This window comes from Sylvia atricapilla, chromosome 6, assembly GCF_009819655.1.
Source record: "Sylvia atricapilla isolate bSylAtr1 chromosome 6, bSylAtr1.pri, whole genome shotgun sequence".
In the NCBI taxonomy this organism is placed as follows: domain Eukaryota; kingdom Metazoa; phylum Chordata; class Aves; order Passeriformes; family Sylviidae; genus Sylvia; species Sylvia atricapilla.
In genome coordinates, this window is record NC_089145.1 from 40,845,305 (window position 1) to 40,870,523 (window position 25,219).

At 39.2% G+C, this 25,219-nt stretch overlaps 1 protein-coding gene across 2 annotated transcripts in view; it reads left to right on the forward strand.

The window, feature by feature from the left end:
• SYNE2 (spectrin repeat containing nuclear envelope protein 2) overlaps positions 1-25,219 on the forward strand; it is a 166,785-nt gene that overhangs the window by 54,283 nt on the left and 87,283 nt on the right. For both annotated transcript variants that reach the window (XM_066321631.1, XM_066321630.1), the window contains 22 exons: positions 281-481; positions 1,420-1,585; positions 2,342-2,454; positions 3,215-3,417; positions 3,836-3,955; positions 4,053-4,341; positions 4,702-4,868; positions 6,217-6,526; positions 7,140-7,304; positions 8,165-8,521; positions 8,993-9,127; positions 10,162-10,323; positions 11,335-11,481; positions 14,240-14,395; positions 14,759-15,024; positions 16,089-18,198; positions 18,882-19,204; positions 19,891-20,035; positions 20,418-20,633; positions 21,002-21,267; positions 22,079-22,235; positions 23,569-23,724. In XM_066321631.1, coding sequence (XP_066177728.1) covers positions 281-481; positions 1,420-1,585; positions 2,342-2,454; positions 3,215-3,417; positions 3,836-3,955; positions 4,053-4,341; positions 4,702-4,868; positions 6,217-6,526; positions 7,140-7,304; positions 8,165-8,521; positions 8,993-9,127; positions 10,162-10,323; positions 11,335-11,481; positions 14,240-14,395; positions 14,759-15,024; positions 16,089-18,198; positions 18,882-19,204; positions 19,891-20,035; positions 20,418-20,633; positions 21,002-21,267; positions 22,079-22,235; positions 23,569-23,724 — 6,330 coding nt within the window. The remainder of the gene's footprint in view (positions 1-280; positions 482-1,419; positions 1,586-2,341; positions 2,455-3,214; positions 3,418-3,835; positions 3,956-4,052; positions 4,342-4,701; positions 4,869-6,216; positions 6,527-7,139; positions 7,305-8,164; positions 8,522-8,992; positions 9,128-10,161; positions 10,324-11,334; positions 11,482-14,239; positions 14,396-14,758; positions 15,025-16,088; positions 18,199-18,881; positions 19,205-19,890; positions 20,036-20,417; positions 20,634-21,001; positions 21,268-22,078; positions 22,236-23,568; positions 23,725-25,219) is intronic.

A 25,219-nucleotide genomic window follows, 5' to 3' on the forward strand; every position in this document is an offset into this window, starting at 1 on the left:
GCCTTTATCCAACTCAGAGTAGGCACTGGAGAGATTGCCAAATAAAACAGCACCAGTAAAAATGCTAATAAAGATAAACTGACATCACTCCACCTCAGAAAAGCAGAACTTAAATGTTTTTCAATTTCTGGAGTGGGAGGGAAACAAATCGAAACAAACTGTAATTGAAATGTCTGGGCTTCGGATTACTTAATTTCCTTTTTTGGATATCATAGATTTTTGTAATGTTCTGGGAAAATCAATCCAGTATAACTGATGTATATTTATTTCCAATTTTAAGGTCATCAGATCATCTGTTGTGCAAAAAATGGAGCTAATAAAAGAGCTCTTGTCAGCCAAGCGAGGGACCGGTGAACCCACCGTGAATACAGCAGAGCTGAAAGGAGACCTTGATCTGGCCAAGACACAGATTGGAATGACAGAATCACTTCTCAAAGCTTTATCTCCTTCAGACACTTTAGAGATCTTTACTAAACTAGAGGTAGCATGCCACAGATTGTGTGTATTTTATACATTTATTTATAATTTCTCTTTTGGTCAAGTGTTCATCCTGTGTAATTTGTAGATTACGGGAATAATTTAAGTGAAGATCCTGGCATGAGTATTTCCTTAAGCTGCCAGAAACGTGGAAGAAAAGCCTGTTTTTACTGGAATTATTAGATATATTTAACCCTTGCAGCTGCTGGAAATTGTTAATCCTGGCCACAACAGCAGTATTGCCACTCCAGATATGTTCAAGAAGTAGTGCCTGTTTGGGTTGTCTGTTTTCCAAGACTGGGTAATATACAGAGGATGCCTTTGTGCCACCTGAGCCTGACTGCAAGGGGAGCTCCCAGTAGACAATTTCAGCTAAATATTTGCTGAAACTCGAGCTTGCATGCTTAGGCTATCCTAAACCTCCTGTGGAGTAGTGAGTGGGTTGTTTGCATTGTGGATGTCAGACCTGTAGTGTTTGGGCCAGTGAAATCACAGCCACTGGAGGAAAGATAAGAGTTTTTAATTAATTCTCTAGCTCCCACTAAGCTACCTTTCAGCCCACGGGGTCTTGACACACAGAGTAAGGAATTTAGGGGGTGCAATAATGCCTATGGCAGCTGAGGCATTATAATTTGTAAGTATTATATGCCCTGGAACATACAATAGCACTATTCACATATCTATTCTCTGGAGTTATGTGTGCACACAGGTGTATACACACTGCTCAAGGAGAGCTTAGTGCTTATACCTACTTACTGATGGCCTTGTTAATGCCAGCATAATTTAAGGAATTATTCTGACACACAGGCAGGGCTGAACCCTTTTGCAAAACTCTAGTTTGTACTAAAGCAACTCTGTACGGTAAACTTCTGCTTGGCCTTCAAAACTTACTTTTGAAACTTCTCCTGCTTTGTTTGTTGATTTGGTTTTTTTTAACCTCAGGAGATACACCAGAAAATTCTGCAACAAGAACACCTTGTGGCATTACTCCAGGAAGAGACAGATTGTCCTGATGTGGATGAATTAAATAAGCAGCTTAAATGTGTCACAGATTTATTTAATAACAAGAAACATGTGCTTCAAGATCACTTTATGGGTGTTTTGAATCGTAAGTGAACACATTTAAATTATTTACTTTTACAGGTTTGCACTGACCACCACAATGACTTAAAGGTTATGCAATTAACTGGTTAGGTGTCTGAAACTGCTTTGATGTCCCAAACTGTCTCAGGGTTGTGAACAAGATAAAGATTTGCAGAACAACAGATTTTGATCCCAGCAACCCACTCAGTCTGAATCAAAGTATTTGGTTTCTTATTTTTGCATTTAAAAAAATAGATAAAAGAAGTGTAAGGCATAATTCAGGAACAGATGTCAGAGTATTTAATTTAAAAATAGAGAAATCCAGTGTTTTGATTTTTTCCCAGTAATTTTTTTATTTAAAATTAGTTGCAAGAATAAATAGTGTTATTATTCTTTGCTTTTAGCAGACACAAGATTATGCAGATGGGAAATTTGGCCCAAAGATATTCCCATGTCTTCAAATGTTTTTTAAATAGTATTAGTCTTTGTGAAAATAAGAAGAGTTTCCACTAGGCTATTCCAAGTCTTGTTTACCCAAACTGCTGTGTATAACAGACTTGCCTGTTCCTGGGGAGCAGGTGTGTTGATTGTCAGCTAATGATAGCTAAAAAAACTAAGAACTGCAGCATTTTCAGTCACATATTCTGTAGTAAAAAGCAACCTTTGACAGTAGCACTAATAAATGAAATTGTAAATTGTCTGAAATCTTCATGTTAAACAGGATTTTCTTTTACAGAATGCAATTAGTGAAAAAAATTGGAATGTACCTTTTTTTTTTCAGGTCAGTGCAAGAATTTTAATGACTGGTTCAGCAGCACTCAGCTGTCTCTGAAGGACTGCTTTGAGCCTTCAGAAACAAAACCTATACTGGAAGAAAGACTACAGAGGCTAAAGGTAAAGTATTAAAATACTGTAATTTCTAAAGCTGCTTGTTTTTGAAGTGTTGCTCTTTTTACCCACGAGACTATTCTTGGGATTGAATTCAACTGCTGTGGTTTTTTAACGGGAGGCTGAAAGAACATATCGTATAACTTAAAGCATTAGGAAAAAAAAGGGAATGAAAGTAAAATCTAATGGAATGAAGTCAGACAACTTGGGCAAGTGAGAGACAGGACAGTAGTTAAAGAAAATCAGTGGACCTTGACCAAGTTGTTCAGTGTGCAAGGCTGCAGGAAGTCAAATATGCAGAGAGTAACATGAAATTCTGACCCTCAATAGACTCAAATGTGAAAAAATTTGCATTTAATTTGTTGTGGCAAGATTTTCTCTGCAAATCAGACGAAATGAACAGAAAACAGATGGAAAAGCCACAACATCTGCAAGAAGCAATCACAGTTAAGCAGCAGAAGGAGACAGAATGATGTCAGTGCTAGATTTGGGTGCTGCTTTCCTGTTTCAGTGTGTACCAGTACTGTAGAGAAGAGAAAACGAGTCATCAATTCCACTTTCTCCTTATTTTACAAACAGCAACTTTTCCATTTACATGTGCAGTAGTCAGCAAACTGTAAATTAACATAAATTCCTTTTCAGGAACTGGAATTGCTGGAAAAAAATACTGTGGAGATGAAGGGAGCTGAAAAGCTCTTGTAACATAAATATCTGTTAAACGACAGCAAATTTGACAAATGCATCTTGTGCTTGTGTTCTTTTTCAGCACTTCCTAACAGCTGAAGGCAGAGATAGAGACATCCAAGAGGTTAAAGCTTTACTGAATAAAGTGAAGCCTTACTTGCCCAAAGCAAGCATTAACCACCTCAACAGTCGTGTGAGAGATCAAGAGGCAGAACTGCAAAGGTTGATCTCCAAATGTCAGAAAAGGGAAAAGGAGCTTGGTGCCTCTCTCCAGCAGCTCAGTAGGTAGGGAACTAATCTTATGTCTGACATTTTAATCACAAGTGGTATCAAATGATTCATTATTAAACAGCCATAGGGAATGCCAAGAAACCCTTCTTTTTACAAAAGATGCTGTTTTAATCAAATGTTTTATTGTATGTTCCATGTGGGTCGTTTTTTCAATTTCATAGCAGACCTGTATGGAAACTACGGACAATTTCAGTGACATGAACAGAAATAGTTAAAGTTAGGCTTATATTTAAAATTTTGCTTGATTTTGTCACTGTATTTATTTTGTATTTGTATTTATTTTATTTTTTGTATTTATTTTATTTTGTATTTTGTATTTATTTTATTTTTCAGCAAAACATTGCTGCCAGCAGGTTTTAGCCATGTGGTGCCTCTTATTTTGACCTGAGTCTCAATTTTATTCCTCCTTTAGCCTTGAAGAAAGTAGCATGGCCTTGGAAGAATGGCTCTCTGCTCAGGAGCAAAAAGTAAAAGACATCAATAAAGATGATACAGAACTTGAAAATGTCTATAAAACACTACTAATGCAGAGGTATTGGATTTTTTGGCCTGTCTTCTAAACAAGATTGTTCCATGGTGTTAAAACAAATAGATGTTGATTTTTTTTTTATATATATATTATTTTTCAGGAAACCATTTGACTCCCTGGTTCAGCTATCAAATTCCTTGAGGGAGGCTGGGCTGACAGAATATGAAACCCTTTCAGAAGCGAGTAATCTCATTAGCAGGTACCATGCACTGACAACACGTGTCAGTGAAATTGCAGGGAATACTGAGAGACTTCCAGTGGAAGGACAGAATTTTGAAGACCTTGTTCAGGATGTTTCTTGCTGGATCAAAAAGCTTGAGGACGCTCTTAATAAAACGAGTTCACAGGGAAGTGAGTTGCCATCAGACGAATGGATTAATCAGATAAAGGTATTGTGTTGAATATATTCCTTTTTCACCTTGTACCTCAAGCTAATGCTTGATGAGTCAGTACCTCCTGAAAGATACTGTCACTGCTCATAGCCTGTAGTTCTGTCATTTGAGCATTTTTTTATTTGTCACCACAATATGGGTTTTCTTTGTAGAGAATAATTAATAAATCAGCTTAATTGTCACAGACTTTGAAAATTAGATGATCTGTTTGTGTCAGCTATGTAATATATTAGAAGAAGACTTCTGTTGTCTTGAACAGCAGTGTGAAAAGCATGAAAAAAATAATGGTACTACCTTTTATTTTGTAAGCAAAAACAATTGTATATATGCACTGCTTCTGCTTCTTGTTTAATACAGGAAATCACAAGTCTCAGAGATGAAACTGAGGCCAAAATACAGAGCATGGTGGCTCTAGGAGAAACTATATTGAAAAATGAGAAAAATAAGCCAGAGATTCAGCAGACTATTTCTGAGCTCCAGAAAAAGTGGGAAAACATCTGTCAGCTGGCCACTGAATGTACCAGGTAATGTGGAGTTTGCCAAGAGGCAGTGGAGATCACTTTCCACTATATTGAATTTTTTCTCTTCTTTCTGCGTCAGTTCCATTAATTTTCAGTTCTTTGGGTGCAGAATGAGATACCCACAGAAACAGTTGTATTTCTGCAGAGTTGTGGAGGGGCAGGTCACAGTTTGACCTGAATGGCAGGTGGAGAATAGCCAGAGATACTTTCTGGTGTGGCCATGAATAGCCAGAGAATCTTCTATTTCCTCTTGTTATTACTGAGCTCTCAGTAAAAACAGCACAAGAGGCGTTCAGGAAGATGGAATGTTTGCTGTGTTGGATCCAGCACAGCAGAATGCAGAGCATCCTCTTCACAGTGTTAAAGGCAGGAGAGGAGGTGCTCTGCATGGCTGAAGAGGTGCTCAGGGCCTTGCAGGATCAGGTTTGTGAACAGCAGATGCACTACAGGAACAACAGCAATGAGAAGCTGGAACAGGGAAATGGATGCAAGAGCACTTCACGTATGCGAGGCTGTGCTTTGTTTATTTGCCAAAAAATATGAATGTTGAGGGGCAGAACCCAAAACAGTGAGGCTTTGCTTTTGTCTTCGATTATCCTGCTGTACTTCACAGAATTATATCCAGACTATTTATTTGGATTTGTTTGTGTGGGATCATATCTTCGAATGTTGGCATTTAAGTTCCATCTGGAAGATATCTGAGCTCCATCACTAAACGGGAACATACAAATGTTACTTCTGTCTCATTGCATACTTCCTGTGGACAAATGCAACCTGTTCACCTGCAGCAGATCAGCATGCATGCTCATAAAGCACACTAAGACAAATCCAATGTAAAGGTCAGGAGACTAATCACTGGATTGTACTAACATACCCCATATTGTAAATGCTGGGTTTGTTGTCTGTATCTCTAAAACACTCCCCCGCCCAGCTAAATGTGATGTGTGTCTTCTACAGAACGTTCCCTTTCAGGAGGCTGTCATGGGAAGTCAAGGAACCATAACCATATTGTACTTTTTTGAATAGAATTTCTGCTGCAATGAAGAGCAGAAGAACACAGAGCTTGAGCATCACATCTCAGATGCTAGAAACTGTGGGTTTATAGGTTAAGGTTTAAGAGGGTTAGTCATTCGTCCTGCATTTAAGGCAAATTCATCTGCAGTAACTTCAGTGTTTTTCATCACCTTGAAAATTCCAGTTTGATCAGTAATTTAAAATCTGGAGAAAAAAGTATTCAGTACACTCAAGTTCATTCTCATGGCTGACTTGTTCACACTTTGACATTTTCTAGGTAATCAATACATTTGGGTTTTTTTACCACTGTTAAACACAGCATTTTTTTTTTTCTTAGCCCTCAGGAGCAACTTCAGTGCAACAGGGAGCAGTATGAGCAAAGCAAAGAAGATCTGAAACAGGCTCTAATGGAACTGGAGAAACAGCAACAGGAGATTTTTGCCCTTCAGCCTGGTTTGGAGGAGAAGCAAGCTCAGCTGGCAAACTATGCTGACCTCCTGCAGAAAACAGAAGCCTTGACCTCCCAATTTAGCAAATTGAAAAGCCAGAAAGAGCATCTCCAGGGCCACGCTGTTGATCCCTGCTTCACAGAGGCAGAATGGTCAGAATTAAAGCACCAACATGAAAATCTGCTCAGCCAGCTCCAGGTTAGGACCTCACTCTCCTTTCCTGTTGGCTGCAGTTCTCAGTGTACAGCTGTGGTGTCATTCAGGTGGGAAGGTTATGGGTAAAGCTGGGAGAGGAGGGAGTTCCTCTGAAAAAGGGCAGGGAATCTCTCCCTCTCTCTCTCTGAGGGATAAATACTGAAACAAATGAGACCAAAGTAAGTGTGAAGAACATTTGGTACTGTATAAACAGATTTGGATTGGTATAATATGAAGCGTTTGCTCTGACATTCTTCAAGCCATGGTAGGTTTTCTTCCTTTTGGAAGAATGAATTTGGAAAACATCTGAAAGATTCTTTTCCAGCATCTTGCTTGTTTTTGGTTTTACCCAATGTATTGCAACTTGAGTTTGTACCCTTTGTGGCATTCTGTCTTTAATGTTTCATCTATTTTAAGAGAAAAGATCCTTTTTACAACTACATTTCTTAGAAATGCCAGCCCTTCTGTTTCCTGCTATTCATGAAAAATGTTATGAATTATATTTAAAATATTTTGTGGGAAACAAGCAAGTTTGTTGTGCTGGAAAAGCTGGAACAGACTGTGGCTGATTGTTTGAGATAGTGATGGGCTAATCCTAGAAACTCATTGTTTCTAGACCATCATGCAGACATTGGAAAACCCTGTTCATGAGCACCAGGAGGTTCAGGATATGGTAACAGGCCTGAGCACTGAGCTGGAAACTGTCTCTGAGAATCTTGTTGAGTGTCATGGTCCAGCAATGGAGCAACCATCAGCTGAGAAAAATCAGTTGAAATCACAGGTATGTTGCAGTTTCTGCATCATGGAGATCATCAAATTTGTAAAAGGGAACTGCTCATGGTGTCAAACCAAAAAGCTGTGAAACCTTTCTAAAATAGAAAGTATATAATGTTCCTTTATTGAGATATTTGTAGGACTCAAACCACTCTTAAGGAACTGGGGAAACCTTTACTGCTGGCTGAACTGAAAGTTCAGGAGGAATTGTCCTAGTTCAAGCATGCAGGATTCTTCAGTTTGGTTGGTTAGGATTTTTGGTTTTTTCCTCTCAGGGCATAATGAGGAAAGAGATGATTAAATTTGGTATTAGTACAGGTCTTTCATTTGGCCAGTGTGAAGAATTTTTTTAAAAAAAATCAGTGAGCCAAGTTCATTTTCAAGAAGTATCCTTCATGCATAAGTAGACATTCTTTTGCTCTTTGGCAGAATGGAAATCAGTCTTGTAGCTGTGAGCATAGAGAGCTGCTGTAAGCTGAAATCATAGCTCAAACACGGATCATTGCAATTCCTTGTCCTTCAGAACTTGGTATACCTCTATGAAGGAAAAAGGAATAGGAGAGGAGGTGAGGGGGGAATTATCTGTTCAGAACTTGGAAGGATCATCATGTACCACCCAGTGTGTTGTTGGATTATTTTATCACTGTAATGCTTTTAGCTTCAGGTGTTCTCTGTGCATAAAAATGGCTGATGAAATTATTGGTTTAGTAATTGACTTTCTGCAGCAAATAGGTCTGCATGTACCTCTCAACACAGTTTGTTGTTCAAAACAAGTGTTTATGATTTTAGAAGTTGACTTTAGATCTTAACATTAGGTGTATTGAGTGAAGATACTTTTCAAATAAAATGTTTTCTTCACGTTTAAAGGAACAACAGGGACCTCTTAGCCGATGTGAAGACACTGTAAAGAAAAGTCTGGTTTTAACAGAAACTGTTAAACAAAACAACTCTTCACCAGAACAGGAATTTATTAAGGATGAGATTGAAACACTTCAGAGTGAACACAAAAGTCTGGAAGAAAGACTTGAAAATGTCGAGCAAGAGAAGGAAAACATTTTCAGTGAAACCCTTGACTTAAAAGATGAGCTTGGTAATGAAATACAAAAGGAAGATAAGGCAGATACAACACTGAAGAGAGAGACACAGATCACTTCTGATACTCGAATCTCTGCAGAGGAGACCCCCACAGCAGTGGAGCTGATGGAGCCTTTGGAAATGAGTGATGTGAGTTTCTTTATTGACAGTAGCAACAGTGGAAAGCTGGCTAAAGAGACATCTCAAATGTCTTCTGTGCATAACATCCTTAATTTCACTGAAATTAAACCTCCTGTAAATGCAAGTGGAAGAAAAGAAGTGGCAGGAACACTCATAACTTGTTAAAGCAAGTCTGTAACAAGTCAAAAATGTATTTAAAGCAGCAGTTTTCCATTGAAATACAATTCCATTTAAATGCATGTAATTTTCTCTTGCCCCTAATTAGAGCAGATATTCTTGGTCAGAACATGGGGTGAAGGTGTAGAGATGGGAAAGCTGCAGATGCACCTCTGCCTGAGAGTTTTGAGAGCTTCTCTTAAATCAGTGAGACTTGTTTAAAACTGCAGCACAGTATTTGTTTTCAGAGAGAATAATTTTTACCATTTAGATATTCAATGGTTATGGTAACACAAGCAGATTTTCTTTTCTCATTTCTCCTAGGGTCAAGATGTAAATGGAAATATGTCTGAGAAAGAGAGGCAGGATGCTCCAGTTTTGGAGAAAGGCAGTGTATTGTCAGACAGCCCATTACAGGACATCTATGACAGCAAGGACAAATTGGGGCACACTGTTCAGGTACCTGACAAATGTATTTTAATTTAAGTCAGTGTATATGTGTGTGTGTGTTCATTAGAAATCCATATGTAATTCCTTAAAATTTGTCTTACAGAGGTATGTTTTCCTTATCTGGTGAAAGGAGTGATAAATTATGCTTTCTCCAAATTATCCCCTCAGCCTTGCTCATGTTAAGAGTGCAAGATATCAAAGTGATGGTCTCTGCAAAACCCCAGGGCTTGGATTCACTTTGTCCATGATGCAAAATCCACCACCTGTGATTTCACAAAATCCGTCACAAAATACTTTGGTTGGAAAGGATGTTAAAGTTCATGTAGTTCCAACCCCCTGCCGTGAGCAGGGACACCTTCCATTAGAGCAGGTTGCCCAGAGCCCCACCCAGCCTGGCCTTACACACTTCCAGGGATGGGAATTCAACAGGTTTTATCACTGTTGAATGGGTCAATGGGAGGGGTAATGGGAGGTCAATGGGTCAAGGTAATGGGAGGTCATTAACCTGGACCTGCTGATTTTTATGGGACCTCAGGATATTGATGACCTCAGGATTTTTATGGGACCTCAGGATATTGATGCTGTAAATGACTTGTGAAAACGTAAATGGAAGTGTGTGCAAGGCTGAGGAAATGATTTTGGGTACTCATTGACCTGACCATAAGGTAAGAGTACCTGGGAGAGATGACCATCACAATATCACAGTGGAAACTGTCCGTACTGGGATTTATGGAGAAGGTGCAGGATCAATAGTTACCAAATATGTCTTATCAGAAACTTCTATAACCGTGTTTAAAATCATGTGAGCACTTACTCCTATTTACCCTGTCCTGAAACTGTTTCAGAGTGGGTAAGATCCCAGTATGGCAAACTGATCTAAGCAGGGGCTGCCAGCTCTCTGGGTTTGGGTTACTTCAGCCTTTCCCTTCATTCATTAGCCTAAATTGAAGATAGAGTAGACAGATTGTGGAGTGGGAAGTTTCTTAGCAAATTTTGTGCTGTGACTTCTACTGATTATGGAGATTTTGTGTTTTTCAAATCAGGGAGAGACTGATAAGGAGAACCCAGATATGGATAAACCTGACAGGATCCAAGAGGATGTTCTGGACAGTGCAGTTCTGAGCAGTGAAGCTCAACTGGAAAGACATCAGGATGGTGTTAGTATAGAAGGTGATCAATCTAGGAAGAAAACCCATCCATCACAGGTAACTGGACATGAGATTACACCAGAGGGGTATATGTATCCAGTTTACTTGCAGTGGGGATGACACTGCTAAGAAATGAGTAAGAAAAGCCTCAAGTTTACTCTGAGCTACTTTTTCTGGTGTAATATTGGTAACTTGCTTAATTCTTTCCTGTACATTTAAAATCAGTATAGAGGGAGGTTTTTTCCTTTAGTGGTTAGTTGAGGATCAATCCAAGGAATATTGCGTTCCAAGTCACCTGGATGTATTGTGAATTCTGACAATTTTGCCCAATTACTGTTGTTGTGCTTGACTTGCTTGCATTTATATAGATTTCTTATTTACATAATTACTTTGCATGTGTGAAGGCTGCATTTGAGATGCTGTGCCCTATGTGGTGCACCCTGGTACATGGGGAATTTTGACACCCAGAGCAGTGCTTAAGGGCTGGAGCCATAAGGACTGGGAAGAGGCCAAGTTCCTGTTGGAGATGAAAAGGCTGACAGGGATCTTATTGCTGTCATCCCCTCCCTGAGGAGGGGAGGTGTTACAGAGCCAGACTCTTCTCAGAATTTCAGTTTTAGCAAACTCTGTGAGATACTGAAACCTACACCCAGCACATCTCCAGGTTACCCATGGGACTATCCTGCCTGGGTGCCTAACCAGACACTCTGTCTACAGTACAAGTCCTCAGGAAAAAGCTAAACCTTTAAAAAATGGATTCAAGACTGTGTCCAGGAGCACACAGTTCAAGGTCCCTGCTTAGAATAATGAAATATGAGCAGTGTAGGTCAGAACACTTGCAATTTATTCTAAAAATTTATAACAAAATTACAGCACTGCTTCTTGTAATTGGTTTCCTTTGCCATAACCTTGCTCACAGTAAATTATGAGGTGTAATTATGGTTTTCCTCATCTACCTATAATTATGGGGTTTATAACTTTCTCATCTCAAGCACTGTAATTACTACTCAGCAGGTTTGATTAGAGTTTTTTGATTACTGGTTTCTTTTGTTTTTCTGACACCACAAGGAGGAACCAAGTGATGTTGAGACTCAGTCATATAGAGAAGATGAGGGGCAGGTTCAACAGAAGCTGTGCCAGAAAGGTCAAGTCCTGGAATCTGCAGCACCTGAGAAAGATGGTCTGGGATCGAATCTCCCAGTTCCTGCAAATGAGGTAACCCACAGTCTGTTATAAAGTGAAATGTTACAGTTGTTCAGTGTTTCTTTTCACGTGGCCCTCAGCTGAAGTTGTTTTAAAAGAGGAGACAATTACATCAAAATCAAGACCATTTGTATAGTTCTTATTTATGTCCATGATAGTTTTGAACTTTATCCAAAGTCCTGGCCACATCATAATTTTCAGTGGATCTGTTCAAAAAACAGCTCACCCTAGCTTTTAGAGCCATCATAATCAGTCTTTATGATATTTAGACTTTTTCTTTAAACTGTTCATCAGTGCAAACTTCTTTCCATGTTGTTACAGTCAGTTTTGATAGTTTTGCCATCATAAGGAAGGCAGATCAGCAAAATGAAATGCAAGGGTGGTCCAGTGTGAGACAATATATGAAATAAAGTAGAGAAAGGCGAAGGGATTCAAGCTGAATTAATGACAAGTTACATTACCAAATGACTTTACTAGGTCTACACTTCTTTAAGAGTGAAGGAGTTACATCACAAGTGCCCTGTGACTGTTGATCTTGGACACCACATTCTTAAATTGAAGGTAGGGCTATGTCTAATCTTGATGGTGAATCTATAGGTAGGTCCATAACTGGCCTGTCCATGGGCAAGTCTTACCTGGGACTTGCACATCTGTTCTCACTGGAAACCCAACAAAGTCTCCCAAGGTTCTTGGGACTTAGAAGAAGTCCCTGCTGACTGGAAGCCAGCAGTGTTATTTTGATTTACAAACGGGGTGAGAGGGAAGATCTAGTAAACTACAGACTTGTTAGACTAACCTCAGATCCTGGAAAAATTATGGAGGTCATGCTGGGTACTACTGAAAAGCATTTAAGGAACAATGCAATTATTATGGGGTCATCTGGGAGAAAAAAACTTCTAAGATCATCAAGTCCAACCATTGACCCAACACTACCAAGCTCACCACTAAACCTTGTGTCACCAAGTGCCAAAGGTCTTTTAAATCCCTCTGGGGATGGTGACCCACCACTGCCCTGGGCAGCCTGTTCAAGTGCTTGACCAAAATCCAATCTAAACCTGCACTGGCAGAGCTTGAGGCCATTTCCTCCTCTCTTGTCGTTTGTTACGTGGGAAAAGAGACCAACCCCACCTGGCTACAGCCTCCTGTTCAGGGAGTTGTAAAGAGTGACAAGGTCTCCTCTGAGCCTCCTTTTCTCCAGGCAGAACACCCCCAGACTTGTGCTCCAGACCCTTCCTCAGCTGTGTTGCCCTTCTCTGGACACACTCCAGCCCCTCAAGGTCTTTCATGTAGTGAGGGGCCCAAAACTGCACACTGATTTTGAGGTGCAGCCTCTCCTGTCTGTATCCATGGAGGCAGTGCAACAGTGTGCAATGAGAACATGACACAAACAAGCAAAACAAGTACACAGCAAGGTTTTTCTAAAAGTCGGGACACTTCTCTGTGTCTTTTGATGTGTTGATATTTCAATCTGGTGAAGTGGATTTCCTCCTTTCTGTGTGATAGCTTAGCTGAGTTTTAATGCTTACTTCAATTCTATGGCACTCCAAAGTCTCTTGAGATTAAATCTTATGTCTGAGTCGATACAACTGTTACGGATATGTACACAGAGAAATTGAAAAGTTCTCCAACTGACTGCTTCATGAGTGGCCTCTTCAGTTTTGACTGAGAATAACCTAGAGTTCAAATAAAGAGAACTATTCTTCTTTGATGATGTGTACTATGTGCTGTATGTTTCCCACACTTGAAAGCAGGTATATTTTGCATAGCTCATGACCCATGAAGGGACAGATGACAGTGACAACTTTCAAGTTGATACATGGCTGCAGGGATAGCTGACTGCTCCTAATAAAACAGTGTCTAAAGTAGCAATACATGAAGTTTATCAAACAAGAATTTTTTTACTGTTGCTGAATTTAGATGTTAATGCCATGGAGAAGCTCACACTGTAGCAATATCTGTGTATTTTTATGCATTCACTCATAAATTTTATACAATAGATCACCAGATACAGACAGGTCGTGGGAGAAAGGAAATGCAGAAAGATTTTTAAAGGATGATCACATGATCCAACTAGCCTGTGACATTTCATTGATGATGCTGTCTGCAATAGCTGAAGTTAAACCTGGCCCCAACCTAAGTCCTTCTGTCGTGGGAATCAGAGGCAGTGCCAGGGACTGGCTCAGGAGCCTCCTAATCCCTTCCCACCCTGATTGAGACATGACTCCCTACTGCTCTCACCTTACCCTAGATTTTGGATAGTGCTTGTGACAGTGGCAGCTGTGGCTTTGTGTCACAGCCAAGCTGCTTCATGCATGAGCTGCCCTGTGAAGAAGAGTTGAAGAGGTGTCCTGGTGAAGGACACAGCAGTATTGTCAGGGCAGGTGCTGAGCAGAAGGAATGTGGGTGTGAGGAGAGGATAAAGTTCCATGAATGTGTAAGGAGAAGAGGAAGACACAACAGACCTGTGAATTTATTAGTAGCAGAGGTGGGTGCAGGGAGGATGTTACTTGAAGGTGAGGATGTCAGAGTTTCACTTGAAATGATGGGCAGAGATATCAAAGCTATCTGAGCAGTGCTGACAGGATGGGGTGACTGGGGAACAATGATGGAGCTTGCAGTTTCTGGGTCCTGGTTGATCCCCAGTAGCTGCGTGGGAAACCACAGGATTTAACAACCCCGGCATGGCTTAAACACGTAAAGCGAAGTGCTGCAGTCAGAAAACTTCTTAGTTTACACTCTTCAGAAATAAGATTCTTGTTTTGTGTTGTAGGACACAGGTGCACAAGTGGTTGTCCAGAAGGAGCTATTTCCCAGAGTGCAAATAAACAATGAATATTTTGAAGAGGAACAAAAGGTCAATGAGCTGAAAAACGAAGTGGCTGAACTGGATATGGTGCTTATAAATGAGCAACTAAAAGAGCTGGAGGTATGGAAACTGCAAAGCCATTCCTCATTTTTAATATGATGATACACTTGCAGAATTGTGATTCACTTGGGCAAACTGAAATTGTTGCCCGTAGCCTTATCTGTGTTTTAACTGCACAATTACTCAGTTTGTCTGCACACACCATGCCTTGATGCATGTCCATGTAAATCCCACAGTTTGTAGTGCTCTTCCAGAGTGCAGTGATGCACCTAGGATTGCTTCCATGATGTGCTCCTTTGCTTGTGGATGAGCAGGAATATGTTTGTAGGTGAATCAGTATTTAGCCATATTTTGTGTTGAAAGCTGAGAGTCTTAGAGATCATCCTTTAATTCCCTTTCTCTCTGTGGTGGGCTTGATTGTAGAATTTAAGAACCGAGCTGGAAATGTGGAAAGCAAAGTCTCTGTGCCATGGTGAAGAAGCAATTCCCAATGGAACAGGATCAAACGGAGCAGAGCTGCAAACCATGGAGCCTGTGGTGCCCTGTTGGGACAGGCTGCTCCAGGAACTGGAAGCTGTTACGGCAGTGAAGCAGCAACAGTGCTGTTTAATTAATGAATACCAGAAAAATCTTTCTGCTGCACAGTCCTCTATGAAAAATTTGTCAACAGAAAAAGATAACATAAAAATGTAAGTATAGTGGAGGGGTTTGGTTAAGAGAACCTGTTATTTGCAGAGCAAATGTGGTTCTACACTGAATTTCGTGGCATTCTTCAGCAATGCTCAGACAAGAATATGAAGTTATATCCACTTCAAGAGAAGTCTTAGAGGTTTGTAACTTGGTGAACAGAGTTAAGCAGAAGAATTTCTGGTGGCTCTCTTTATTCTTTAGGGAAAACAAAAGAAGTAGTTGCTGGGCTAAAAACCTATAAAAATCCATCTTAAAATATTTTTTTTTAAATGTATCAGGTGTGAAATACTGGTTTTTCTTTAAGGACTCATAAATTTTAGGGTTTTTTCTGAATGAAATCTCTTTGTTCTGAAAACTAACCTTACTTGATAGAAAAAAATCCATGGCAAAAATAAGTCTACGTTACCAATTCAGGGGTAACCAGTGCACAAAAAATATTTACTGTGTTTTGTGAATTAGTCTTCAAGACACAGAACTAGTTTGTCACAGTAATATACCAAAATAATTTGAAAACACTTGAAATTTATGAAATTGCTAATTTACAGCAAAGAGATTAAAAAAATGTAATAAAAATCTATCTGCCAAGTGTATTTTAAATGAGCATTTTTAAATACTCCTGGAAATAAAAGATGAGTAGATTCATTTGGAAAAGTTTACCTTGCATGAATGGGAATTTCTCAATTTTTTTATAACCAAGTTTTATCTTCATTGTCAACCAGAAGTTATAAAATGTTGCTAATTCACTTAGAGATGAAATAACACTATTGCTGATTTTTTAAATGTGGGCTATGTTCTATATTAGTAGAGACTGCAATTTTAGGGAATATACAGTAGAACATACCCTGTTTGCACAGATATCTATGAATAGTGGGCGCTCTACAGATCAGCAAGAAATAATGATACTGCAAGGGTGATTAGGGAATTCCTAAGAAAACATTGGGAAATACATGTGATTAAATGAATAAAGTTAGTGAATTGTGCTCTAAACAGTGAAATTTGTTTTTAAAAAGTCTATGTATAAGGAGAATTCATTGTTTTTAAACGCTACTCATGTTTTTGGCAGGGGTCCTATGAACAACACAGTTCTTCTGGAGAAAATTAAGGCATGCATAGAGTCGTTACGAAAAGAAAGAGATGTCTTAAACCAGTTGCAAAGTCAGCAAGAAGTTTTATCTCAGCATCTGACATGCATGGATAAAGTGTTGACAGAGAGTCAAATGAGGCAGCTGGAGCACTGGTGGCAGCACATGGAACAAGCAGTGCAAAAGAAACATGATCAGATTGTGGCAGAAATCGATGAATTTAACCTGCTTATGAATAAGGCACGGGATATTCAGAGGCTGATACAAGAACAGTATTTGCAAGCTGAGTTACATTCCTCAGCTGCAGGGAAAGCCAAAGACCCTCTAATTTGGACCACAGAGCTACAGGATATTAAGCAGGGTCTTTCTCTGTTAAAAAGAAGGATTGAACTGCAGATGAAAAGGATTTGGAGTGATCAGGAGAAGGTGGCTTTGGAGAACTCTATACAGGATTTGCAGAGCAAATTGGAAGCATTATCAGCACAGCAAACTCCTCAAGAGGATATTCAAACCACTGGTCCTGCTCTCATGAAACATGAAATGATGAAGAGGTTGAAAGAAAATATTTCCTGGGTCAAAGATTCACTGTCCCACCTTGATGAGAAAGCAGCACTTTTCCCCAGTGATGTCAAGTCACAGATCAGAAATTGTCAGCTTATGAACACAGACATCCTAAACAGAGAACCTGTGATTCTATCCTTGGATTATGGTCTCCAGCACATCCTTCCCAGCTTGGAGCCAGAGGAGGTCTCTGATATGACCTTCCTTTTACAAACATTAAGGAATTCATACAAGGCTCTTGTTTTAAAATCTGCTCAAAGATTGCAGCACTTGGAGCTCCAGCTGGAGGAGAGGCAAAGACTCACTGCAGAAATAGACAAAGTTCACTCTCAGCTTTGCAAAGCTGAGCTGATGGCCAGACCTGACCCAAACCAAACCAGCACATTCTCAGAGCTGGTCAGCCAACAAGCCATTCTGAAGGAGATGCTAAAGGACATACAGGAAATAGAAGTGCTTATCTCATCCCACTGTAAAGAGAGTCAGGTCACAGCTGGGCAGCTGAGCCTGTCTGAACAACTCTTCTTGATTGATCAGTTAAGAAGTCTGAAGAACAGAGCAAGGAAGACACAGAGGCAAATTCAAAGTAAACTTCATGAAGTAGAACAAAAGACAGCTGTCTCCAGAGAGTTTGCTGAAGGAATAGCTTCCCTGCAGCAGGATCTTGATGACCTACAGGATGGTGAAGTGAACCTGAAAGATGATCAGTTAGTAGGTGCTGGGCAGGGACTGAAGGACAAATGCCAGGCACTGAAAGAAAAAGTGTTAGCTTTTCAGTCAAGTTTGTCACAAGCAATGAAGTACAAGGAAATATTCGAGTGTGTGGGTCTGAAATGGGACTCACTGCAGCTGGATGAATTGCAAACTAAATTTTCTAAAATTAAAAATAAAATGAAAGGGAAAATAACGCACTTGGAAAATATTGTTAGGGAATGGGATAAGATTCAAGGATTGGTAAATGAAATCCAGACTGTGACATCCACTGTAAGAAAAGAAGCTAATATCCTAAATGATAGCTCCAGCTCTTCTCCTGCTGAGAATGTCACATCTGCACAGATTCTATTGCAGGCAGTTCAACAAATCTTGTACTTAACCCAGGAGGCAGCAAATCAAATAAACAAAAATGAGCTCTTTGATACATCATTCAAAGAATTTAAGAGGAAAGAAATAAAGAGTCTGGAGAAAAATATTGAGGAATTAAAGCAGTTTCTTCAAAACTTGGTCTCTAGGCTACAGAATGTAAACAATGAAGGTAGCCAGAATGAATTAGAAAATATATTCCACCTCATAAAGCATATTCAATTAGAACTCCAGCAGCCACTTGTGATAGACGTCAATACAATGCAGGATGAAAAGCTGCGATGGGAAGCAATTCAGAATATGATGGAAGAAAAGTTTTCTGCTCTTAAATGTATAATGGAAAAGGAGAGGGAAAAACAAGAAGAAAAATCTCCTGCTGCTGGAGTAGAAATAAAGTTAGAGACACTGCAAGGCCATGAAGCACAACTGAAGGCAGACATTGCTGCCCGTGTTGTAAGTATATTTAATGAAAGTGAAGTATTGACATATGCCTTTCCCCAGTAATTAGATTAGGTGTCTGTGACTGTGGCATTTTTGTTTTCATGACTCACATCCTCATTTATTCTAACAGCTGAATTGGCCTGCGATCATCTCTGCATTGGTGGATGGGATGGGAATCATGACAGAAACTAAGGATACAAAGAAAGTTGTACTCTGTTGGATTATAATCAATCAGTGGGGATTAGCACAAGAAGAGAATAGTAAAGAGGAGTTAGGAAAAGGCTGTGTTGAAATATTCTGCTGAAGAGAGGCTGGGTGCAGTCATCTTCTGATTATAGGCAACATTTTCAATAGTGACAATGATGAAAAAATCTAAGCACCTTGTTTCTACTATAAAGAGAAACTTTACCAGTTGGGAATGATCAAGAAGATCAGAGCACAGGTCAGCCCGATGTGATCGGGAATGGTGAACATAATTCCTGTCCTGAGGGCAGTAAATTCATGGGGTACAGCACTGCTCTGTGACTACATAAGTAGCAAATGTGTTTGCCACATGTATTCCCTCACCTCCTCAGGCCAGTTCTGGGAGCACTGGTCTCAAAGACAGCCAAGTGTGAAATTCTAAGACCGTGTCATGATCCGGAGGAGTACAGCAGTCTTATTTTATTGTTCCTTTCTCTTTTTAATGCTTTCAGAATGCCCTGGAGGAGGCATGTAGGACTGGTGAGCTTTATACCATGGCACTTCAGAGGGCTGCCAGGTTCCTTGAGGACTGTGAAGCTCCAGCCGAGGCTGCTGCAGCAGAGCTCTGTAGCTCAGTGGAGATCTGTCAGACTCCACACTGGAAAGAGGAGGAGTTCAACTCTGCAAAGGCTGACCTAGAAAACCTGCACTCCAAGCTGGAAAACCTAGTGAAGCCGGAAGACAAAGTATGTCTGGAAAATGCTTTAAGAGAAGTAGTGGAAAAGAGTTTGGCATTAAGGAAGAAGGCTCAAAGAAAGGAAGCTGATGAACAGAGGTGGGTTTAAGAGATCTTCATAGATCTTGTTCCTTATTGTGAGGAACTTGACCAAAAATAAATCTGGTGTTATTTCTGCTCTGATAGAAATTCAGCTATTCAGAAATTCCAGCAGAAACAAGTGTACTCCTGTTGTACTCAGGTATGATGGTTAAGGAAAGAAATTTGCCAGACAATAACCATATTGCTACTAATTTATAGTGCAGTCATTTCTTGTATATTCCAAAATGCCGGGCTTGAGTGAGGATGATAGGGTGCCAGAATCAGAAGAAAGTACATTTTTAGTCTCTAGTTCAGTGCTTGTAAAGATTAGAATAATTTTCAGAGGGTCTCTAATTTATGTCTTCCATAGACTGTTTTGATGGCTTGGCAAAGTAAAGCCCAAACAAGGCACAGGCTGTAGTTTCCTTCCTTCAGGTACAGAAGAAATCTGCAGGGCCTTCAGCTACATGTACAGAAAAGGTTTGGGAGAGAGAGCATAGGATTTTTAAATTGCTTGATCATGGTCCAGTGATGAGTACCTCAGGTATCAAGCCTGAAGTGTTTAGCAAATGCTAATGGACAATACCTTGCAAAACAGGATTAGAAGCTCATAAGGATTTTTAACATTTTTATTCTCTTGGGTATTATGATTGGAGAGAGGAGCAACAACAAATTTTAATTGATCCATTCATTGTTTCATGCAGGTATTTTGAAAAACACAAAAGCTACACAGAAACCAAAGATAAAGTGTGTGATAATCTTAAGAAACTGGAAAAGATGCTTAGACAGTCTTTGTCTAAGATTCCAATGTCTTATAAAGAAGCTTTGGAGCATTTGGAAGAAAGCAAGGTAAGAACTTGAAAAACTCATGAAAAACTAATGCAGCTATGTATACCATGGGACATCATAGTAGAAAGAAGTGGAATTCTTTATCCTATATTTATGTATCTATAAAACCACTGAATATATTAATGTGTTTATATACTTGTTAAAAAGACCAGGTATAATAGACCATGTGAAGTGGGTATATCTTACTGTTTTAGAAATGAGAAATTTTATTTGCTCCATCTTTCTCCACAGTCTTAACCAACAGAACTCCCTCATTATCACCATATTTTACCAGTGTAGTGATTGCCATTTTCCTAGAGGATCCTAATCATGTTACTGAATACTTCATTAACACTCCTGATTGTAGCATTTTATTTATTGATGTGTTTGTTTTTCCTGTAAGATTTTAGTGTCTAGCATTGACTCTGCTGAAGAGGATCTTGTGAAGCTGAGGCAGATCTCTGGAGAGATGAAGAAATTATGCAGAGGAAGTGACAGGGCCCTGGGCAGGATTGTAACAGTGCTGTGGGAAAACTGGCTGGGTTTGCTTGAGGCAGCCAAAGGGCTGGAAATTACCTGTGAAGAACTAAAGCAGGAATGGAAATTCATCAATGAAGAGGTGAGTTGCTCAACATCTGTAAGTTTGGGGAGTGGAGGTGGGTCTGTGAGTAAAATGGCCTGTAAAGAGTTGAGATCAGAGCAGAACATCATTTCCCACCCACTCCTCAGTTACCCCCACCCTCTCTTGAACCTAGAGTGAGAAATGGTAGGGGTATTTATTCAGTCCTCTGAACCCAGAGCAGCTCTGCACAGGGTTATGTGCTTTGTTAAAGCAAACTCAGAAGTTTTGTCACACTTCAGAGGTTCAAGTTCTGACTGTGTAATTCCTTAGTACTTAGTCACCTGTGTGAGTAAATGAATAATGTAACTTCAGATGGTGGGATAAAAAAGCACTTTATCTCATGCTTTGCCATGGTGTTTACCTAGCTGGAACGAGAAGCAATAATTCTCGATAAGCTCCAGGAAGAGCAGCCAGAAAGCCTTAAAGAGAAGGAAAAAGCCACCAGAGAGGAACTAGTGGAGCTACTTGATTTTGTGAACTCGTTTGAAGAAAACATCAACCAGCAGCAGCTCCTTTTACTCTTGCTTCTTCACCGGATAAGAAACATTCTGAATACACCTGAAAATGCTGAGGGAGAAGCTGCCCTTCCTGCCTTGAGTGAGATAAAGGCAATGCAAGAGCGCTGTAAAAAGTAAGTGGTGTGAAATTTCTGTTGAAGATATGAGGTAGGACTATTCAAAAGCACAGTATTTTACTGGATATCAAAGAATATATCAAAGCTGTAATGCAGTTAAAAAGACAATAAATGCTCTCCTGAGTCAGACCAATGCTCCATCTCACCCATCTGCTGTCTCCAGTATGAGCATTGGGGAGTATTATTTAGGGAGAAGACCTGAGCCTGGCCATATCATTTGTGTTCAAAAGCAGTAGGAATCAAGAAACAATAGTCAGTTTTAGAGGTTCCAAGTGCTTGTGAATTTTAAGATTTTCCACTTCAAGGAAAATCAGACCTTGTGCTTTTTGCAACAATACAATTTTCATCTTAGTAAGTGACTGCCACTGTCTAAAATTCTCCCCAAATATTTTTTACAAATCTGATGATTGTATTCACCCTTCTCTGGGTTTGCTTTTGGACATGGTAATCTTTGTGAACATCTGCTCTGCCAGCATCTTCAGACTGAGAGCCTGACCTCTGCTGTTTAAATATGCCTGCTCTCTTGTTTGGTCTACCAAACAGCACTGTCTGAGGACTCACTTTAAAACAACTGAAATAATAAGTGACATAAAACTCATAGATTTAATAACAGAAAACCCTCCTAAATGACAGACAAATGTGGTTCTGGATATATACCTATCCAGATATATACAGATAATACAGATATTAATATTAATACAGATTTAATACAGATATTTGCCTATATAATATCTGTATTAAAAATGCTCTTTGCTTCTACTTAATGTAGAGTCTAAAACAATGTATTCTTTCTGGTAATCTTGCATAGGTTGTACAAAAAAGCTCAAGACCATAAAGATTCTGTGAAAGCTGAGATTCAAGAGAGGAACAAGGTCGCTGAAGAAATAAGTGCTGTGACAAATGCATTACAGAATGCTGCATCTGTGTTATTGCAGGATGCTGATGGAAAGGCAGAACAGCTGGAGGTTGGTAACAGCTCTGCTATTGTGATATTCAGAATTATCTCCTGGTTTATGCTGGTGCTTGAACATGCTCCAGATAAAATTCATGGTGAGGTCTATGCACACTGACTTAAAGACAAGGAATCTGGCTCAGCAGAATACAACTGCACAGAAACCAGTTTGCAGAGACATGCTTTGTTTTGGAGATGAGAGTTGTAACTGATTCTTTCCAGTTCAGGTCAGGGAATCTGTGAGCTCCCATAAAGATTGGCACAATCTTAATTGGGCCATTTGACAACAGCAGCCTTCTCCCTGAGAGAATGAGGCACACAGCTGTTTCATTTTGAAACAGCTGTTTGAAAAAGGTTTTGAGGGTTTGGGGTTTTTTTTGCTATCAGAACCAGTTGTTCTGGGATGACAGGAAATAAATCAATCTCAATGTCTTACATATTTCTTCTGTGTGTTGCATTTGTTTGAAGGAAAAGATTCCTGAGTGAAGACAGTGAGTTAGTGGATTACCATTACTCCTGATTGAAAAAGCAAAGGCAGTTAATTTTAGTGTCTTTCATTGCCTAGTAGGAGGTTTGGATAATTTTTCTCAATAACATGAGTTAACATTTGAGTTACTCAAAAAGCTGAGCACTGGAGAAAGGAACCATAAAGCCAGCAAACAGAACCTTCCTACTTGAAACTCTAGAAAACCTTCCAAACAAATGAATTTCTTCATTCTTTCTGCAGGAGGACTTAGCTTGGCTTTTATTTCTAGGCCACAGGCTGCAGACAGTTGTTCAAGTTTCTTTTATCTCATAAAACCTACATTCTTCGTGCAGAACTGGAAACTACTGTTTTGAGAGGAGCCTGCTGTGCTGCTCTGCGTAATTGCCTGAAAGCAGACACTTCAGCCTGAAACCTGTTGCTTTTTGTGGCCTTTGTGTTGTTTATAATAATGAAGGGATGGACATTGGCTATTAAACGTCTTTCAAAGGGAAAAATGCACTTTTGGCAAAAGGGAGAGCGCAAAGGTTAACATTTAATCACAGGAGCTCTTCAGAGGGTCCCTTTGCTGTGGCTGTCAATGAACATCAGTGCGTCACTTCCCCGACGTGGAGCAGTATCAGGTTTAATTAATTCTTACAGATTGAAAAGCATCATTTGATTAAATGAGGCAGTATTGCTTAGAGTTTATCTGCTTGCAGAGATAATCAAATCAGGTTTGATATCCCAAACCATAATCATGGTAGGAAATACAAAACACATTACGTGTGTGTGTGTATATACACATATATATATATACATACACACCCATGCACTCAGTGAAAACGGGGTAAAACTGCTGAAGTTATTCTTAATTTTGTAGGAGCTTCAGAGTGTGATTGGCAGAGAGAGTCAAGCTCTGGAGGATATAATGGAGAAACTTCGGATCAAGTATTCTGAAATGTACACAATAGTCCCTGCAGAGATCGAAACACAGCTGGAGGACTGCAAGAAAGTATTGCAAGACCTAGAAGAGAAGGTAACTGATGATGAGGTTTTCATGTTTATCTATTTGCAATGTATAAATCATTCCCCATGCCTGGGTCTCTTTTTAGAATAATCTTATGGGAAGCAGTGTGAATATTAAATTATTTATTTTTTATTAAAAATGGACATGCCAGAATCTTTAGCAATAATTTTTAATATGATGTGGATGCTGTCTTCTATCCAATCTGATTCTTAAACTGGGAACTCGAAGTTGATTGCCAAGTTTGCATAGCTTAAATGGGAAAATATTTTCAGAACTAAGTTAAAAAAGGACTTTGAGATAGGGGTTTTTTTAAATGTAATTTGCACATGTGGTAGGGTATCATGACGTTCTTTTTACCACCTCTGAGAACATGGTTACCTTCCTTTAAAATCAGGGAATTTAAATAACTGAATCCCACTGTGTCATTTTTTTTGCAATATATTCTATCTACAAGGGATATAAGCAGTTAGCTGAAAGCAAAATTAAGGGAAAACAGAATAATACTCTCAGTTTGGGGTCAAATTTTTAGCCTGATACAATTACAATCATTGTTACTTACTCATTTCTGTTATTTTAAAAATGAAGAAAACCCCGACCCTTTTCAGTTCTCATATTTTAGTAATAATAAAGTTCAGTGCTAATTTTTAAGGTTAAATCTCAGTTAATTTGATAAAATTTGAAAGTTTAATAAAACAGTTTTGAAATCAAGTTACTTTTTAGTGTCCGTCAAATTACTCATATTGCGTAAAATATTTAGCAATATATTATCTAAAGCTTATGAGTATTAATTTTGTTAACTTTATCGTTTCTGTTTCAAAATGGAAGTAGTCTTTTCAGAACCAACAACAGGGAGGAGAAAAGAGAAGGAAAGCAAAACAATATTTATGCTTTGGGGTTTTTTTCATGTTTACTGTTTCATTTATCAAGATATAAAAGGTTATCCCAAAGTACACATTACCTGTTTGAGTGAAAGGACTGGTCCTGGAAGCTAGATGATGTTTGCTCTGCACATTTAGATATTGGAAAACAATATAAATTACCTTGGAATTTTTCAAAATGCATTTTGGAAACAAAAAAAAATGATGGTGGAACTGGAGGTCAGTTCAGTTACATATTAGGAGATACCAGCATGTGTTAAAGTTAATGCTCATATTTTGCTGTCATTCTGCTTTCTTCTAAATCTGCAAATAAAAAAAAATGTAAATGAATTGTACGTTTGATGCCACAAATAAAAAATGTTATCCCAGTAAGAAGTACTGAAATTAAAATCCTGCTTTGCTGATGAGCAGAGCATTGACAGGTGAAGTGGTTTTATCTGAAGAAATAGAGGGAGTCAGAGCTTGATCTGTTTATTCATTTCCAGCTGTGTCACATCGCTCATACACGATTCTCTGGTATTTTGGAAGCTGACACTATAATTGCCAACAATTTTTCATGTTTGGTTTATTCCAGGATAGTAGTAATGGTCAAGTGTTCAGTGATTACAGCCTAAATTCCTTTTTTC